At 54.9% G+C, this 19,079-nt stretch overlaps 1 protein-coding gene across 3 annotated transcripts in view; it reads right to left on the bottom strand.

Annotated features, from left to right (window-relative positions):
* ASIC1 (acid sensing ion channel subunit 1) overlaps window positions 1–19,079 on the bottom strand; it is a 45,705-nt gene that overhangs the window by 14,938 nt on the left and 11,688 nt on the right. For 2 of the 3 annotated variants that reach the window (XM_032348152.1, XM_032348151.1), the window contains exons 4-5: window positions 9,121–9,498; window positions 8,270–8,465 (exon numbers count right to left, since the gene is read on the bottom strand). In XM_032348152.1, the coding sequence (XP_032204043.1) occupies window positions 8,270–8,465; window positions 9,121–9,498 (574 nt within the window). Of the gene's footprint in view, window positions 1–8,269; window positions 8,466–9,120; window positions 9,499–19,079 lie in introns of those variants that run through there. The other variant, XM_032348153.1, reaches the window with a different exon arrangement.

Below are 19,079 nucleotides of genomic sequence, written 5' to 3'. Positions count from 1 at the left end.
TTGTGGGCTAGTACTGACCAGGAAGAGGCAAAGAAACTTCCTGGGGTGTTGGAAATGTTTTAGACTTTTTTTTTCTTTTTTGAAAAAAAAAATTTTTTTTTAATTTTTTATTTATTTGTCAGAGAGAGAGAGAAGGAGAGAGAGTGAGCACAGGCAGACAGAATGGCAGGCAGAGGCAGAGGGAGAAGCAGGCTCCCTGCCGAGTAAGGAGCCCATGTGGGACTCGATCCCAGGACGCCGGGATCATGACCTGAGCCGAAGGCAGCTGCTCAACCAACTGAGCCACCCAGACGTCCCTTTTTTTTCTTTTTTGAAAGAGAGAGAGAAAGTGTGTGTGTGCGATGAGTGGGGTTCAGGGTAGGGGGACAGGGAGAGAGAGAATCTCAAGCAGACTCCCCACTGAGCACAGGGCCAGATGCAGGGCTCGATTTTGCCTCCCTGAGATCATGACCTGAGATGAAATCAAGAGTTGGATGCTTAATCGACTCAGCCACGTGGGTGCCCCAGGAAAGAACACTTTAAAAAAGAGGAGGTGGTCAACCAGTTTGAATGTCATTGAGAGGTTAAGAATAAACATTATTTACAGGATCTGGCCACATGGAGGTCGCTGGTGGCTTTATAGCTCTAACTGTTTGGGTGGAGTGCTGGGCGGCGGGGAGCCGCGGGGAGAAGGTAGCCTCAAGTGGAATGGAGAATGAGTCTGAGATGAGAAAATGGAGACAGTGGAATATCGACTTCATATTTCTGAATTATGTCTGGGAAAGGAAGCAGAAAGAGTGAGAGTGGGGGGCTGGAGGGAGTTGTAGAGTTGAGAGACCTTTGGTTTTGGGTTTTATTTTAGCCTCAACCCTGATACATAGCGAATGCTCAATAAGTGTTAGCTGTATATTGTAGCTATATATTTCAAGATGGAAGAATCTTAAGTGTGTTTCAGTGTCAACAGGTAGATCCCACTGGAGAGGGAAAGACTGACTGTAGACGAGGGAGAGGTGGAATCTTTAGGGTAAAATTCCCCTACAGGTAAAAGGAGATCGGATGGAAAGACTAGGCTGAGATTTCAGCCTAGACAAGAGGGATGATCCCCTACGGGAAGGGGGAGGGCTTGGCTGAGGCTTTGATCTTCTCCCTGAAGCAGGTAACAAGGTCATTTGTTCAGGGTGTAGGGGGTGCTGGAAAGAGTGGCTCTTTGAGATGAGTGGTGAAGTTTGCAGTAGTCACTGGGACCAGCAAGGTGACCTGGAAAACACAGCGGTGTTGCCAGGGGGCCGTGCCCACCCATTTCAGGATGTCGATCATGAGCACAAGGTGACTGCAAGCTGGCCTGTTGTGTGACCTTCACTGGTCGAGCTTGGCTGTCCTGGAGCCACCTGAGGAAAGCCAGTGGCGGGGCTATCCACTAGGGCTGGGATTTGGCCAAATGGTGCAATGAAAAGACGGGGGAGTCAAAAGACTTTGGTGTGGCCAACCCGAGTCTGCCGTTCCTTCTCCTTTGCACCCTTGTTTATCCTTCCTGCCTCCTGCTTCCTTAGAGAGCATGGCAAGCTGGGGACCCAGACACCCTCCTCCTCATGCTCCACACACCGGTTCCTACTGTCACACACAAAGACCCTGGCCTTCGAGGATTTCAAGTCAAGGTCCCACTCTGGAATTCACCAGCTATGTTACCTCAGGCAAGTCACCTAACATCTCTGAGCCTCAGTTTCCTCGTCTCTCAAGTGAAGATATTAATATCTGCCTGCCTCCCAGAATTAGGAGGCTCATGAGCTAAAGTAAAGGGAATTTGTAAATTGCAAAGCTCGACTGGAAGAGATGATTAATTTTGCTGGTATGTGCTCTGCATGCGACCAAAGGTTTGCCTGCACACAGGCTCCCTCCCACAACCGCAATAAGTGAGCTACGTGCACCCCCCGAGCTCATCCATACACGTCCACTACACACTCTAACCCCCATCCACATTCTCAGGCACCCCCACAGAGGGGCACACGTGTGCTTACACACTTGGGGCACACCTGCAGGGGGCATGTCACAGGAAGGCTGAGTTGGCTGCTGTCCACCGTCAAGGCCACTGCAGCAGTCTCACCCCAGGGAGGTCCCCAGCCTGCCTCCATGATCTGATGCATCAGTTAGAGACGCACAGCCCCACAGCCATGAGCTACAGGGCCCAACCTCCCAGGCCTTGCCCCCCGCCCCCCGTAGACACGTCAAGGGGGTGTGGATGAGAGAGGACTGAAAGTGTTTTCTTTCCAAGAAATCACAGTAGCTCAGAAAAACCACCACTTGCCCTCCCTCTCCCTCGGGAGTGGCCCTGGAGAGCCTGGGATGGCAGAGTCTGCCCTTATGGTTTCTTAAGGGACCGTCCCCTCTAGGGAATACACAGCTGTTTCGCGCTCATTTTACAACTTTCCATGAGGAAGATGTGTGATCCACGAGTCCCAGAAAGTCAGTGCCGCACAGCCATTCCAAGCGTAGGCCAGCGTGGGCTTAGCCAGAGAGTCCCAGAGGCTGAAGGAGGGGCTGCCCCTTGGCAAAGAATCATTTAGCCATCTATTTGGAGCCTCCTTTCTTCACGAGAAATTGTGCCTAGAAGCTGAGAAATGGAGCCAGATGCAACTCTGCCTAAAACAGAACCCGGGGCGGGGGGGGGGGGGTCCCAGGGCCCAGCCACCCCTCGCCAGAACTAGGCACCACTTCTCAGTCTTGTTGTCTACTTCCCAGTGTTGCCTCCTAGGATCCCCACGCAAGGGTCCTGACTGGAAGGTCCTTTGCTGGAGGGTAGAAGGTGCTGGAGCGCCACCTCAGACCTCCAGTGCAGGCAGGCTTATGCCTCGGTGCCTGCGGGGATGGAGAGGGTGGGGGGGTGGAGAGGGAGGGGGAGTGGAGAGGAGTGGGGGGACTGGCCAATGACCCCTGCTAGACAGTGGTGGGCTGCGCACATGCTGGGGGAGGGCTGCATGGGGGGGGGAACCCCACATCCCACAAAACTGGAGATTCTAGATAGCTGATCCGGGCTGGGGAGATGGGAAGGACTCCACCTACATGTCCAGAGTCCAGTACCGCCTGGTACATTACTCCCCATTCCCTACGGATGCCTTTGTTACCATCCCTACCCCCTCATCTTGGAACCCCCCCCTTCCCTGTGAATTGCACTTGATTCTAAGCTCCCTGAGGGCAGGGACGGGGTCTGTTCACCCCTACACTCTTGCGCCCAGCACAGCACCTGGCACTTTGAAAGGGCTCTGTCACAGGAAGGAACCAAGTGGAGCTTCGCACTTCCATCCCCAGCCTCCTGCGTCATTCCCCGCCCCCACCCCCCAGGACTGAAACTGCCTTCCAGAAAGTTGAAGCATGCTCAGAAGCAACCTCCACCCACAGCAGAAACGTGGGACCTCTCAGCAGCCCCCCATCCCCACCCCGGGCTTCTTGGACGCTTGCCGGGTACAGCAGTGAGGGAAGCTTTGGGTTCTCCCTGGGCTGGGGTAGGAGAAAGGCCCAAGGCTTGGAAGCGCTCCTCCTCCCCACCCCTGCATTTCCCACTCTGCCCCCAGAGGCACTTAGTTACTTACATCAATTCTCTATTACTTTAGCCAGCAGCCAGGAGATCAATTAACTTAGAGTAGCCTCTTAGCTAACTGCAGTCTGGGAGAGAGGTGGAGTCCAGAATGGCAGGGGGGAAGGAAGGAGAGGGAGAGGAGGCGAGAGAGAGGAAACTCCGTTATCCCAAGGATGTTTGTGTGTATATGCGTATGAGAGAGAGAGACGCAGAAAGACAGAGAGAGAGCGACCCTAACCAGGGTCCCCTGGATTCTTGTAACCGGCTCCGCTCCGAGCTCTCTCTCATCTCCTCCTTCCAAGCTCAGGCACTTCTGAGGGAGGGAGAGAAAGCAAGGACGAGGCTGGAAGCAACGCCCTCCTCCAAAGTTAGCCTCTCCACTCCAGCTCTCTCCTGTCCTGCTGCCGTCTGTGGTTGCTCCCCTTTCTTCCTCCCCCCCCCACACCCCCAAAGACAGCCCGGATTCTGCCCCTGAGCAGGGTGGCCTGGGACCCTCCTGTCTAGCAGTCTGGGCAGCCTCTTCCTGCAGCAGCCCCTCCCCTGCCTGCTAGCTGGAGGGAACAGACCCAGGTGGTGAGGCCAGGCCTTCCCCAGGGACTCCTGGTCTTAGCCGCTCTGCAGTGGGAGGCGCGAGAGGCAAGCTAGGGTGTTGTGGGTGTGAGGGGTGTCAGCGAAGGGGCAGAGTTAAGTTGGGGATGAGGAAGCCCCCATGCTAGTCCTGGCTCTCTCCGGGACTTGCCATCCCCAGCTCAGCTTGTTTAAGATGGCCTCTCCCTCCCTTCTCCAGGTCCCGGGATCACCCACCTATGCCCACTGCTTCTCTCAGTTTCTCAGCCCTGTAGATACGGAAGAGTCCTGCCCCCCTCCAGAACCTTAAGTAGATTTCTGTGCCCACCACCCCTCACTCCATCTCTCCTCTGGGGAATTTCTGCCTCCACTCCAGGGTCCTGGGGGGACACTCCTGTGGGCCCCCGCAAGGATTCATGTCCCCTATCTCTTGTCCCCCCAGTTTCACCCCCCTCCTGAGAGAGAATACTGGCGCCACTGCACACCCACCCCCAAGATTTCCATTTTCTACTCTCTCCTTCCTTCTCTTCCAGGGTCCAGAGATGAATTCCCTGCTCTCTCTCCCCCAGGCAATGGCTCTGGGTCTCAGCTGGAGCAGGGGGACGGCATGGGGCTGACTGGGCAGCCATCTGCCAGCCCCCTCCCCTCGGTGCTGTTCAGCATTCCAGCCACACAGGCGCTCCCACTGCCAGGGACAGATAAGGTGCAGCTGGAGGCTGGCACCAGCTGCAACTGTGCTCACTCCCTCCGGCCCCCACCCAGACCCAGGCACACAGCTGCGCCCCTGGTCCCCCTCCATGGAACCCCTGCCCTGCCTTGGTCTGACTGCCCCTGAGGTGGAGTGGCAGAGCAGAGCCTCCAACCCTGTTGCCCTGGCAACCCGACATCCCCCTCCCCAAAGGAAAAGAGGTGGCCAGGGAAGAGGGGTCCTTGAGAGTGGGTTCCGTGGTTGCTTTTTTTTCTTCTTCTTTTTTTGGTAGCTCAGCAGAGAGCTACTGAGGTTGACCCTCTGCTTCTTCAGTCTGAAACCAGTTTCTCCCAGATTTGGCTCAGGTTCCCCATATTTATCCCCACTCTCCCAAGCGGCCCCAGCTACAGCTAGGGGATGGACCTGGTAAAACACGCTGTAACCACCAGTCCCCTGTGGTTGAGCTGGACTGAAAGTACCTCTGAGGGGAACGCTCGTCCCTGCAGACCACCCTGCCAGAGGAGCTGGAGTCTCTGAGGGACCAGAGTCTGCTCCTTCCTATGCCTCCTGAACTGTCCTCCCTGAGCAGGGATCTCCCAAGTTGAATGAGCTTGGTCCTTGGAAACCTGCAGCGGACTTCACGTGTACCTGTGCACATTATATTTTGCAAAAACTGTGAGCCAGGGCTTGGACTTCCAGTTAGAACCTGTTTCAAAGCAGCAGAAGATGCCAAGGAGGTCTCTCCTAAGCTCTGACCCAATGTTTCCTGTCAGTGCCACATCTGTCCTGGGGCTAGATACACACCTCTTGACCTAGCAGAGAATGGCAAGGATGGAGAGGCAGATGTTAAATATTAGACCAAAGGAGAAGAGAGAGAAGATGGAGTATCAGGCAAGGGATGTCCACACCCCCTTGGAGCCAGGGAGCTGGAGGAGAGGGCCGGAGCCCTTCTTTTCCCCCAGGGACATGTCAGACATGGACTCACACCCCCACTCCCATCTGTGTAGGAACATCCCTAGGGCCAGAAGTGATAGAGTTCCCAACACAGAGACAGTGTGTAGGGAGGTCAATGAGAGAGGGTAGAAGGAGGGGCTGAGACCTCGGGTGCAGCCAGATTCAGGGTCAAGTCTTTGACACGGACTGAGAAACATAAAAAACCTAATCTTCTCTGGCAATCCAGAACCCCAAAATGCCCGGGCAGGGGCCACCTATAGGCTACTCTCAATCTCTCTCCCCCACCCCAACCTCAAGCAAGGAGAAGAACTCAGATTGCTCCAGAATTCTGTAAACCAGTCAAAGATCCGTCTGAGTACTCGGAATTGTCCCCTCAGATAACACGAACCAGTCACATGTCAGGATCTCCATTTTCATAAACCGAACATGTCCTAGCATCATCACTTGGAATCTTTCTGGACTGCAGGGACAAAGGGAGCCTCAGCTGGACACTTTCTGTGGACTACTGCACCCCCACTTTGTATCTTCTCAGTCTGAGCCAAGTACTCTGCCCTTTATCCAATACTACAAACTATTCAAACTAATGGGTTTTCTCTTCCTCGCTGCTCCCTTCTGCTGTGTGTTGGCTGTGCAGCCGAGGGGGATGTCTCTGCCTTTCACCTAACTTCTACTACTCATGGGTACATCAGTGGTGAGCCTGGGAACCCTTTGGTCTCAGGCTCTGGAGAATCCAGGACTTCCCTGTTTTAAGAAAGGAAAAGAGGGAAGGTTAAGAGCATCACCCTCTGCTCCCCATCAGCTTGGCTCAGCAGGGAGTGTGGCCAGGTAACCTTTGTCTGGCAGGATTAACAAAGGCCCCTGAGACTGGTCTGCAGAGCAGGCCTTAAAGGATTGGGAATTCTTGTGTAACTTCAACAGGAAAAAACAAGCATGACCAGGCTCCGACATTTCTACACAAACCCGATGCAGTTCACGCTCCCATAACGCCAGGAGGAAGCAAGCAAGCAGGGGGGAAATGGGCAGGGAGAAAAGGGAGTCTCTGAGAGCAGAGAATTAGGGGCAGGCATGTATAGCGAGGGGGTCCTGGGGGAGCCTGCGTTTTCAAAGAGCAATGAGCAGACTTGGAAGTGGACATGATGGCTCCAGGGCCAGCAATGGTATTAAAAAGAGGACACTAGGTTGGAACTTTACAAGACACAAGTTCTCATCCAGAACCTGTCACTAACCAGCTAGTTGAGCTCAGGTAACTTATTCCACCTCTCTGTGTCCCCTTGTGTGCATTTGTAAAATAGAGAGAACGTAACTACTTATTCAGCCTAGGAGAGCCTACAAAGCCTATAGAGCCTTCTGAAGAGTTAAGAGCATCATTCTCTCATCTGGTGTTATTTTTCGCATCTGGCTTCGGGTCCTCTGTCCCTCTCCAGCCTCTGTCTGGTTGTAAGCTCTCAGGATCCTGTGTGACTTGCCAAGGATCACCTGGCACACGAGATCCCAGTCCATTTCCCTAACCCTCTCCAAGATGCTGGCTTCGAGGCGGCCCCATCTTGGAGGGAGTGGGGGGTGGGTCTGCGGGACATCTCCATTAAAAAAAAAAATTATTTATTTGGCAGAGATAGAGAGCACGCACTCACAAGCAGGGGGAGTGGCAGGCAGAGGGAGAGAGAAGCAGGTTCCCTTGACAAGATGCTGCCGGGCTCAGTCCCAAGACCCTGGGGATCCTGACCTGAGCCACTCAGGTGCCCCTGGGGCATCTCCATTTTAAGAAATAAAGAGATGGGGTGGGGGAGAAGCAAAGGGACCCTCCAGTTTGGTCATGACTATGTGCCCCAAATAATCTCTCACTTCCTTAGATCCTGGCTCTTGCTCACCAGGGGGGAGCCCTATCAGACAGTATGCATGTGTGTGTGTGTGGCAGGGGTGGCCCAGAGAAAATTACCTGTCTAGCTATTTAAGAGAAAGCTTCCCTTACTTCCCATGTGTCACAGTGCTTCTCTAACTTAAATTCAAATCACCCGTTAAAATGCCAGTCCTGAATCAGTAGGTCTGGGAAGTGGGGTGGCTAAGCCCTGCAGTTCTTTTCATCTCCCCGGTGTTGGTCCTCAGACCTCACTTCAAGTAACAAGGCTGTAGCTTCCCCACCCCCAAGTCCAGCTCTGACACCTGTGGCCCAGAAGGGAAGCTGGAACTGGCGGGGGCGGGGGGTGGGGTGGTGGTGGCCCACGGCACACCAGGCTCCATGTGTGTCTGTGTCTGTGTGCACCTCTGTGTGTTGTGCACTGAGTGCTCACTTTCCTGTCCTCATGGACATGAGGCTGATGCCGAGGCCCTCACACAGAGCAAATGGACCCCTGTACTGAACCAAGTCTCCTCCGGACAGAAGCAAACCCAGGGGACATGCAGCTTCCTCTTCCAGAGCAGCAAGCTTGGTGGAAGGCCCACAGGCTCCTAATCCTCTCCTCCTCCTCCTCCTCCAGGACTGACTCCTGCCCCACACCAGGGGATTCACTCACCACCTTGAAGTCTTCCGCGCTGCAGACCTCCCCCCGGAAGTGGCAGGAGAGCAGCATGTCTCGAATGTCGTGCCCTGCGCGGTCGTAGAACTCACGCATGTTGAAGGGCTTGGGCTTGAAGCTTCGGAAGTTGGCCTTGTCCTGCAGGATTTCCAGCTGCTTCTCATCTGCCATTTGCGTGTCTGGTATCTCATACCTGGAGCCCAGGGGTGAGCGGCGAATGGATCAGCATGACTTTCAGGTCTCTGCCTCCATCTGGCTTCCAGGGTCCCATACCCAACCTCGGCAGGGGAGGTGATGGGGGTTGGGCAGGGAGGAGGGCAGCCATTAGCCCCAGGGATCAGGCCTGGGCATAGGCACAGAAGGGCTGGGTATGTCCTGAGGACCTGCCCCATGGGGTCTGAGAAGACAGTATGATCCACAGTGGCTGCGTGGGTTAGGGAGGGATGGGCAGAGTGATCATGGCAGGAGCTGTCTTATATACTCAATCTCCACTCTTTAAAGATGGTCTGCCCCCATCCCTCAAGTGAGATGAGGAGCAAGACACAGTGGGTGGGAGGGTGGCAAAGGTCTCTCGAGAGGCTGCTGATGTCTCACAGCTCAGATTGGGCAGGGGCAGAGCTGTTGGGGACTATGCTGGGATCAGAAAGTGGGTGCCCTTAACTGCTTTGTTCAGTCCCGCAATTCCTTTGCTGTGAGTGGCAGGTTTGGGGTGGGGTGGGGAGACAGGGTCGTCTGGGCTCTAAAGAGTGGGTTTTGAGAGACAAGCACCCTGATGGGGGTCATCAGGAGCTGGAAGGCATGCGCCCGGGGGGGCCCTGCAAGCGGCTGGCCGGGTGGGAGCTGCCCACCTGTTGTTGAGCAGGGCCAGCAGCTCCCCGGCGTGGTACAGGTCATTCTTGGAGACTTGGCTAAAGCGGAACTCGTTGAGATTGCACAGCGTGACAGCGGGGAAGGTGAGCTGGGAGGCAGCCACCTCATCGAGCTTGGTGACATGGTGGTAGTGGAAGTAGTACTGCACTCGCTCGGTGCACACACACAGCAGCACAGCCAGGGAGCCCAGGAAGCACAGGGCCCACAGTGCCCGCTTCAGAGACAGCCGCTCGTAGGAGAAGATGTGGGCCAGGCCGTGCAGCGTGGAGCTGCTGGCGAAGGCCTGGATGCTCACCGGCTGGACGCCACCCACCTCCTCCTCCTCGGCCTTCAGTTCCATCCTGACCGAGGGGATCCTAGGGAAGGAGGGGGTAGTCTGTTACCATCCTGAGATAAGGGTCCTCACCGGGGCCCTGCAAAAGCATCCAGTCGGAATCCCCATTGCCAGAGGTCACTGCCTCCGGGGCAGGACACTTCCCTTGTATATGAGCCCAGAGGTGGCTGCCCAAGGGACACACTCCTAGAAAAGGCTTCCCCCAAAGGCAGGGGCTCTGGGGTCAGCTCAGGCCAAGAGAATGCTTTCCCAGAAAAGCTTCCCAGGCCATGGGAGACCCCAGAGGTAGTCATCCGAGAGTGAGAGGGAAGTCCCAATATTTTTCCATGGGCAGCACAGGAGTTCCCTCCAGATGTGGGGTCACTCTGGGACAGGGATGTCCACCCCATCCTGGAGACGAAAACTCCCTCAGCCGGACAGAACCCAGGGTCCGGAGCTCCTGGTCAAGGGTGATCCCAGGACTGGGTTTTCACCCGGGTGAGCTAAACCTGGGCTAAAATCCCCCTAGGGAGGTGGGGAGGGGCCCAGCCCGAGACCTCACCTGCGGGCGTCTCCAGTTCTAACCGCGCAGGCTGTGTCTATGTTTGGGGTGGGGGCTGGGGGGTGGAGGGCAGCCCGAGGTGGATGCATGGGGGGGGGCGCGGTTCCCTATGACAGTTAGCTGTCCCCGCCCCGGACGCAACCCCCCTCCAGTCCAGCTTCCCGACGCAGCCAGATCCCCTGCTCGGCCCCCGCCCCCCTCCCCAGCCACCGAGCCGCCCCAGCAGCTGGGGATAGCGAGAGGGGAGGAAAAGTCCCGGCTTCGGGGTGCCGGGGAGTCCCGCAGCCAAAGGCGGGGGTTTCGGAGACCCACCTGAGGGGGCTTCGGGAACCCGGCAAGCGGCGGCGGGTCCTGGGGCGCGGGGCCGGACGCGGGCTCAGCGCCGAGGCGCGGAGGGGCTCATGGCCCGGAGCGGGAGCCCGCGGCTGCCGCGGCACGCCGCGCAGAGCCCTGCAGGGAGCGGCCCGCCCGGCCCGGCTCGGCTCGGCTCCGTCCGCTCGCCCGCGCGCGCTCGCTCGCTCGCCTGCCTCGGCTCGGTCCGCCCGGGCTCGGCGCGGTGCGCGGTGCGCGGTGCTCTCAGCCCCGGGATCTGCAGGGATCCATCGTCCGGCCGGGAGGCGGCGGGAGGGAAGGCGGAGGGGGAGGGGAGAGGGTGCGCGTGCGCGCCTACGAGTGTCTGCGAGGGTGTCTCTGGGCCGGTGTGCGCGCGGGGGCCCCGGACGCGGGAGCTGGACCGAGGGCTCCCCGCGCTGCCTCGCCCCCTCCGCCCGGCCGCTCTCGGAGGCTCTGCCTCCCTCCGGTCCCGGAGCTGTCTCCCTGCCTGCGAGGCCCTATGGCTTGTGTGTGTGACTATGTGTGTTATGTGTGTGCGCGCGCGTGCGCGCGCCCCCGCGCGCGAGAGGGAGGGAGTCTGCCCCCAGCGTCCCCCTCCCCGCGCTGTCTCCTTCGGATCGATGCTCCTGCCTCTTGCTGCTGCTTCCTCTGGTGGCCCACGCGTGCGCGCGCGTGCGCGTGCACACACACACACACACACACACACACACACACACACACACGCAAGCTCCGAGTCACACTTGACTGATTCAAGCACTTGCTCGTGTGGAGACACAGACACACATAAGACCAGAGTCACACCACGTCACTCAGTCACACACACACCACAGACACCACACATTCCAGAGGCCTAGCGTACAGGCTAGGCACTCAGGAGCTTACACTTATTCACCTGTTCTTATCCCTGCTCCCATCTATGTGTGACATGTACACACATGCACATACAAAAACAAACATATAGCTTGGCTGTCCAAATCCCATCTTTGTAGCCTTGTGCTTGCCTTTATGGGGTGGAGTGTTTGGAGCCCCTCACTGCTAAACCTCTAAAGAAGGAGCATAGAGAAGGACGAAGAGATAGCCAGAGATCAAGGGAATTTGGACAGAAGTCAAGAAGCAAGGAAAGGGAAGGAGGTGGATGAGGTGGGAAGGTGGAGGGTTAGGAGGGTGGGGATGGACAGGATGAGGAAGGGATGGAAGGAGGAGCTGTACTCAGGAATGGAGCAGAATTCTGGGGCACTAAGCCGAGGTCTGGGGGCTGCTCCTCTAGCTCTCACTTCTCTCCTCCTCTTTCTCCCTCCCTTCTCCTCACTGAGAGGCCTTGGGGGGCCGTCCCTATCCAATTAACAGAGAAGGAGCAATCAAAGGGAAGTTGTTAATTTGCTGATGCTCATTAGGGGCTCTTAGCACGGAGACTGTTGAAGTCTGATGGTGTCAGGTGATGAGGAGGGGGGTGGGGGGGGGACCAGAATTCTATCTCTAGCAACTCCTCCAATCCACTTGCAGGTTAGCACAGCTCTGGCAGAAGGAAGGTGAGAGGTGTGTTCCCAGGGCTTTAAGTGAGAAGAAAGAACCTGTAATGAGAAGAGTCTGGCACAATGGAAAGAAGTTGGATGAGAAGTTGTAAAGTGTTGGGGGCAAGGGGTACGTGAGAAACGAGAGAAGGGAGCTGGAGATCCTTAGAGGGAGTGTAGGCTTAGACCCCAGGGGGGAGAGTGGGATCCATTTACTAGGGGCCTGCTCTTGGTGCTGCCAAGGGGAAGGGAGTATCTTGGGTTCTGGTTTTGAGTTGGGGAGCTGTCCAGCAGCACCAGACAGTGCTGGAGGGCTGCCATATCCCTGGGCAGCCACTGGGTGGCAGCGCTATTCCAGATACTTAGAATCAACCCAAGGGGGCATTTGAGAGTGGGAATTTGGCCCTGAACAGGGGCACGGGGCGGGGTAGGGGTGGGGGGGGGGTAGGGGGGCTTAGAGCTGGATTCTTGAATTCCAAGTGTCTCAGGGGAGGGGAGGACCATCTTGGAGCATCTGCAATTCCCATAAGTCCCCACCCTCGCAGGTTGAGTGACACATGGAGCTTCCTCAAATGGCTGCAAATTGCTTCAGTCACCTGGGATGTTATTGAGGGAGGAGCGGGGGTGGAAGGAAGGTGATGAGGTGAGGTGGAGGCAGACAAGGACTAATCGAGGCCAACAAGCAGCCTCAAGAGTCTGAGGGAAGATAAAAGTTGTGAATCAGGTAATCTCAGCTTCCAGAATGGGCCCTGCCGTTCATTAGGATGGGCAGGTCTCTTGACCTCTCTGAGCTCAGTTTCCTCATCTGTAAAATGGGGATAAGATTTATTTCACAGGAATTTCTAAGGATTATATAAGCTAATGCATAAAAAGTGCTTGCACTTTAGCTTGTACCTAGTAAATCTCCAATAAGTAACTATTATTAGTTGTATGAGTGTTTAGATCCAGCCACAAAAGCACCAGAGCAGCCAAATGAGGGCAGAATCTGAGTGGTTCTCAACCCAGGCTGCACATCTGAATCACCTAGGAAGATTTTAAAGTGGTGCTTTGGCTCCACTTAGTCCAATTAAATCAGAATCTCTGAACGTGGGACTCAGATTTCCCAACTTTTCAAGACCTCTACTATATAGCAGCCAGTCTTGAGAAACCTTGATCCTGAGAATCCACAGGTCTAAATCAAGGCTTCAGTACGGTTCCTTGTATGACAGACCCAGACTTAGAAGTCTTTCTTTCTTTTTTGTTTTTAAATATTTTATTTATTTGAAAGAGCAGGAATCTGGGTGGCTTAGTCAGTTGGGTGTCTGGCTTCAGCTCAGGTCATGATCCCTGGGTCCTCGGCTCTGGCCCTCAATCCTGTGCATTGTGCTTCCTGCTCAGCAGGGAGCCTGCTTCTTCCCCTCCCTGTGTCCCCCAACCCTCCCCCCACACACTTTCTCTCTAAAATAAATTTTTAAAAATCTTAAAAGAGAGAGAGAGAGAGAGCACACAAGTGGGGGTGGGAGAAGGACAGAGGGAAAAGTAGACTCCCTGCTGAGCAGGGAGCCCAGCCCCCAGCAAAGGGAGCTTCGGAGGCTGAGCTCCATCCTAGGATCCTGAGATCATGACCTGAGCCCAAGGCAGATGCTTAGCCAGCTAAGCCAGCCAGGCACCCTGGAAGTTCTTTCTTATGCCCAACCTAAGTACATCACGGTATTGTTTCCTCTTCATTTGGGGCAAGATGGATTCCTGCACAGACACCCCCCCCCCCCCCCCCCGGGGAGGAGTGGCATAGTCACTGTCATCAAAATTTCCCAGTGTCAAGGGAGAGGTGAATGTGTTGAGAAGTGACTCTAGCTCCAAGGTCAGAGTAAAAGTGAGGGTTGGGCCAGCATAGAGTGGCAGAGGGGCAAGTCATACTGACAGGGGTTTGGGCTGCAGTGATGAGGAAAAGGGGAAGTTGGCTTCAGCAAGATAAAACTTGAGGGATCCAAGGACTGTGATTAGTGTCCCACTGTTCCTTTCTCCTTCTCTGGACCCACCTACCTCTTATGCAGGATGTGACGGATCCTAGCTCCTTCAGTCTCCTCCCAATCCCTTGCCCACACTTCCCTCCTCTCTGACTCCTATAGTCCCTAGGCCTCAGGGTCTCCCCACTCCCCCAACCCCTCTACCCCTGCCACCAGAGCTATGTCATTCTGCTAACCTGGGATTCAAATCTCACCTCTGTCACACCAGAGCTGTGTGATTATGGACAAGTTACTTAACTTGTCTGAGCTTCACGGTTTCAACAAGCCATAAAATCTGGCTAAAGCTCACAATGGTGAAATAATGTGTGCCTAGTAAACAGGAGGTGTTCCATCAGTAGTAGCAAGTATTATTTTCATCCCTGAGAGGCTGATGGGGGCAAATTCCCCATGGGCACTTCTTTTGCAGATGGCCCCATCTGCTCTAGGTACAGAAGCACCCTCCAGCCTCTCAGAGACGAGGGGGAAGGGAGGAAAGCAAAGAGGGGGGCGAAGTCCCCTGGGACTCCCAGGCAGCTCTTCTCTGCTCCCCCATGCGTGAAATCACACAAGCCCCAATCTGTCTGCATCCACTTCATCTGCCGGCTCAGCAAATGCAGAGACAATTAAGGAGTTAATTAGCAGGCGGGTGGGAAGGGGCTGTGGACCTGAGGCTGATGGGACCCATCAACACACCCCTCCCTCACTCCTCTGGGTTCCATGTTGCCCCCCCACACCCCCATCCTTCTCTTCCCCCTCTGCTTTCTCTTTCTGGTCCGGATGCTTCTCTTACCCTCCTCGCTCATTTCTCTGCTACCCTTGCCCTTTCCCCTCAACCCCGTGCTGTCTTCCTTTCTTCTTCCCTGCTCCTATCTCTGATCTCTCCTCCCTCATTTAGCTTGTCCTCCCTTTCCCTTTCTCTTTCCCTTTCCCTTTCCCACCCAAGTCATTGCCTCTTCAATCCTTCAGGGCTCACCCTTCTCCCCATGTCCTCCTCTTACTCTGGTCCCACTTCATTCTCCACCCCTTCTCCCTCTCCCGTCCTCACTCCTCCCTCTCAACTTGAATGTGGGTCTCAGAGAATGTGGCTTGTTCACTCATTCCAAGTGCTGTGGGGCTCCAGGCATCAGGGGGTTCAAGGTCCCCTGCCAGTCTGGGTCCCCAATTTTGTAATTTGAAGGGGTCTCCTCTGGTCCTTACCTTCTCCCAGCACCTCTCACTCCTGGCTCTTGGGGTGGGGAGGTTCAATGTCTTTCCTGTGACACTGCTTCTGGTGGGGGGTGGGGGGTGGGGGGTGGGGGGGCTCTCTCCCCAAACTCCTCCTGCTGATATTCTCAGGGTCTTGAAGTTCTTGCGCACATCCAGGACCTTTCTGGACCCTTCTTTTTTCTCCCTCACCCTCGGGGAAGGGGACCAGCAGATGGGCACCTTTCTTCCATCATACATTTGTATGTCATCATAACACTTGGGGAGTGGCGGCTTCAGAAGAAAGGGATGATTAAAGAGAAAACATAGAGATGAAGAGATGGAGGAAGGCAGTACAAGAGAGAGATGGAGAAATTGGGGCCAAGACAGAGATTAAAAGGGCAGACGGGGTGGGGGGAGGAGGGGGAGGGAAGAGAGATTGAGGCGGAGAGAAAGGGTGAGGAGAAGGTGGTAACAGAGACTGCCAGATAGGGAAGAGACCGCGAAGGTCCCTTCCCTGCTTTAAAATTCTGGGTCTTTGAAGAGTGAACAAAGGAGAAACAAAAGACCTGCAGAGTACCTGGGCCTTTTCCTCTTCCAGGAAACTTCCCCGGTTAATCCCTCACAGAGCACAGGGAACACACCCCTTCCTCACTCCTCTGGGTTCCCATTCCCCTGCTGCACCAGCTGCCCCCGTCTCTGTTTCCTGAGCTCCCGCCGCCCTGAGAGCAGGTCCGTCCTGTGCCGTCCCCTTGTTCCACCCCCACCAAGGTGAAATGCTTTACTAGAGTGGGTAGTGGCTGTCTAGACCCCACAGAGGGGAAGGGGACAAGGGCTGTAGACAAGGCAGGTGGAAGGGGAGGGGGATGACTGTGCTCCACCCACACTCAGTGGGCGCCCTGGATCCTGGGTACCCTGAGGGCAGCAGGGATGGCACCGGCAGCTCCAGGATGCCAGACTTGGCCCGAGCCCCGCACTTATATCTGTTCAGAAGTGTTTAGTGAGTTGCATAAATGAGGAGCATCCCTGGGGGCCATAGCTGGGTCTGAGGGTCCCTTCGGCTTGGGGACATCCTCCATCCTCTGCATCAGTTGGTCCCATGGGGCGTTTCTGTCTCTGAACTGTCCCTCAACTGAGCACAGTCCTCCCCCTCCCTGCCCCCCCCCCAACCCGGAAGGACCCTCCTGCAGCCCTTGCCTTCCCCCAGACCCTCACTCAGGCCCCTCTGGAAGGCGCAATCTAAGCGCTCAGGGCAGCCTTTGAGCCGGAGGAGGCAGTGCCGGTGAATAATTCATGGCGCTGGGAGGCCCTTATCTCCCAGGCCGGCCCCACCCGGGGCCCCTGCGCCGGGCCGCCATCCCGCGGCTCCCCGCTTTATCTCGACGCCCAGCTTGTAATGCAGCCCGCCATATCACAGGCAGAAGGGGAGATTAATTTTCTGGTTTTGCATGGGCGGGGAGGAGGAGGGGGCATGGGGAGGTGCTGGGGAGCCGAGGCTGGGATCTTTCCGATTTCAGACTCCAGCGGCTTAATCCTCTCCCGGGCCTGCAGGAAGGGGAGGAAGAGGGTGTTGCAAGCCAAATTTCATCATCAGCGGCAGCCCCAACAGAGGGAGGAGGAGGCGAGGGGGCCAACAGAAGGGAGAAGCAGGGCTCTGGCGCAGAAAAGGGAGTTGTTTGGAAACAGGGTAAAAGGCAGCCCTCTCAGCCTGGGCTTACAGACTGCTCGGCTTGTCGGGAGAAGGGAACCCGGGCACGTGGGGCGCACGTGTGGGCACACATAGGCATACACCCGGCAGCGGCAGGCACGCGGGCATACCTCTTCGGGAAGTGGTACCAGCACTGGTGTCTGTCACACCTCATGCGGGGCCTGGCACACCAGAGTCCAGAAAGAAGGGTTGACTGATTGAGGGGTGAATGAATGTCTGGGGGAATGCTGATGAGCTGAGCAGACATAGCTCTGCGTGCTCCTGGAACGTGGCTCTGCCATTTTCCCATCTGCCCTGGGGGCCCTGGCACCCGCAGACGGCTGGCTCCTTCTGTTTCCTGTGCCTCTATGGTCTATATGGGGACACTGGCCTGGGGAGCCTGAAGGTCCCTGCTGCTTCTGACACAATCACCCTGAGCTAGAGGAACCTAACATCTGTTCACAGAGTACCTATTATGCACCAGGACCTGGGTCGGGCAGCCATGTGTTCCCCAAGATCTGTATTACAAGTCAGTCTCACCTTCAATGAGCTTATGGCCCTACTGGGAGGACCAGACACAGAAGTAACTGACTGGGAGGCATGACAGAATGTGATGCTTGCCAGGAAAGAGCTACCAGTCAAGTGCTCCAAGGAGGACGAGAGTTGAAGATGACCAAGAGAGTGTCCTGGAGGATGGAGCATTTGAGACGGGTTTTGAAGCATGAGTAGGAGTTTGAGGTAGCCATAATGGCATAGGAAGGAGGCAAGGCATTTTAGGAGGAGGAAGAAATGGGAGAAATGATCATAGAGGATGAGAGTGAAGCAAAGAGGTAGTAATTTTGTCTGGTGGGTGAGGGGGAATAGTGAGGGCCAAGGCTGGAAAGCAGACAGAGGTGAGGACATGAAGGTTCTTGATAAGTGGAAGGAGCTTGCATTTGTCAGTGGTCATTAGGGAGCAGTTGCAGGGTTTCGAGCAAGAGGAGGTATGATCAAAGTGGTACCGGGGGAAGATAAAGATAGCCAACATTATTGAGCTGTTGTGCCCTGGGTATTGTTCTAAGTGCTATGGAAGCAATTTTCTCACTTAATCCTTAAAGCTACCCTCTAAGTAGGTAGTAATATTATCCCATTATATAGATGAGCAAATGGGGTCACAGAGGTCTTGGCAAGAGGATGGGAATTAATTGAAGACAGCAGAAATCACAGATGGGAAGTTTAGGACGATAAATTCTTTAATATCTCAAGCATTTTGGGGCATGGAGGGGAATATTCATTATTTTTCCTACATTGATGTCCAATTTATTAATCTTTATTCAATTATTAACATTCTCCTAAATATTCTCATACCACTTATACAACCAATAAATCAAAAACTTATGAATTTGGCAAATTGTATTTCCCCAAATATTTAAACATTGACTACAAATGGAATTAATTAAACTCTTAAAAACTTTCAACATCTTAAAGAGCAGACAAAACAAACAATAGTGCTGGGCACCGAAGTGGCTCGGTTAATTAAGCACCTGCCTTTTGCTCATGTGGGGATCCCAGGGTCCTGGGGTTGAGTCCTGAGTCCCACAACAGGCTCCCAGCTCAGCAGCAAGTCTGCTTCTCCCTCTGCCCCTCCCCCCTCCACCTCGAGCTCTCTCTGTCTGTCTCTCTCTCTCAAAAATAAATAAAAACCCTAAAAAAAAAACCCCAATATTACAGTGGTTGTGCCCCCCCCAAAGCCCACTACAAAAACAGTATCATGAATTTAAATTTCTTTGTTCAATATTTCTAATATTGTTTTCTTCATTCTTATTCCCTTTTCTTCCTAGGGTAGCATTGTCCTGACTTAACCTAGAGAGTCCAGCAGGCTGAGGGCTGCTCAATGGGCTTTGCAAATTGGTTTGCCTGGAGTTCATCTGGGACCAGACACAGGGTCCTGACGGGGTGGGGTTTCCAGAGAGGTTCTCCTGGATTTCATTATGCAGCCCTTCACTTATTCCATCAGGAACTGTCCTCTTTATGCTTGGACCAATCACAGATGCTGAATTTTTGTGTGTGACCCTAATCTTTTCCCCAGAATGACTCTACTTCTGAGTGTCTTATCTTTACAGTACAGCCCACTGTGTTCTGAGTGGGGCCCGGTGTGGCTCAGCTAAGTCCAAAGCCCTTGGTCAGTTGGTTAACGGGAACTACAGCCTTCCCTTCTCCTCTGCCGCTAAGACCCACACTATTGTGAGCTCGGGCGCGGAAGCAAGGGTCTAAGACGAGGCATTGAAGGCTTGAATTAAAGCAGTGGCAATGGAAATAAAAAGGAAAGGACAGTTTTCAGAGAATCCATGAAGGCAAAATTGACTTCTATTGAATGGAAGAGAA

Source organism: Mustela erminea, chromosome 6 (genome assembly GCF_009829155.1).
Source record: "Mustela erminea isolate mMusErm1 chromosome 6, mMusErm1.Pri, whole genome shotgun sequence".
Lineage (NCBI taxonomy): Eukaryota > Metazoa > Chordata > Mammalia > Carnivora > Mustelidae > Mustela > Mustela erminea.
Note: the sequence above shows the minus strand (reverse complement) of the source record. Positions and strands in the feature narration are given on the sequence as shown.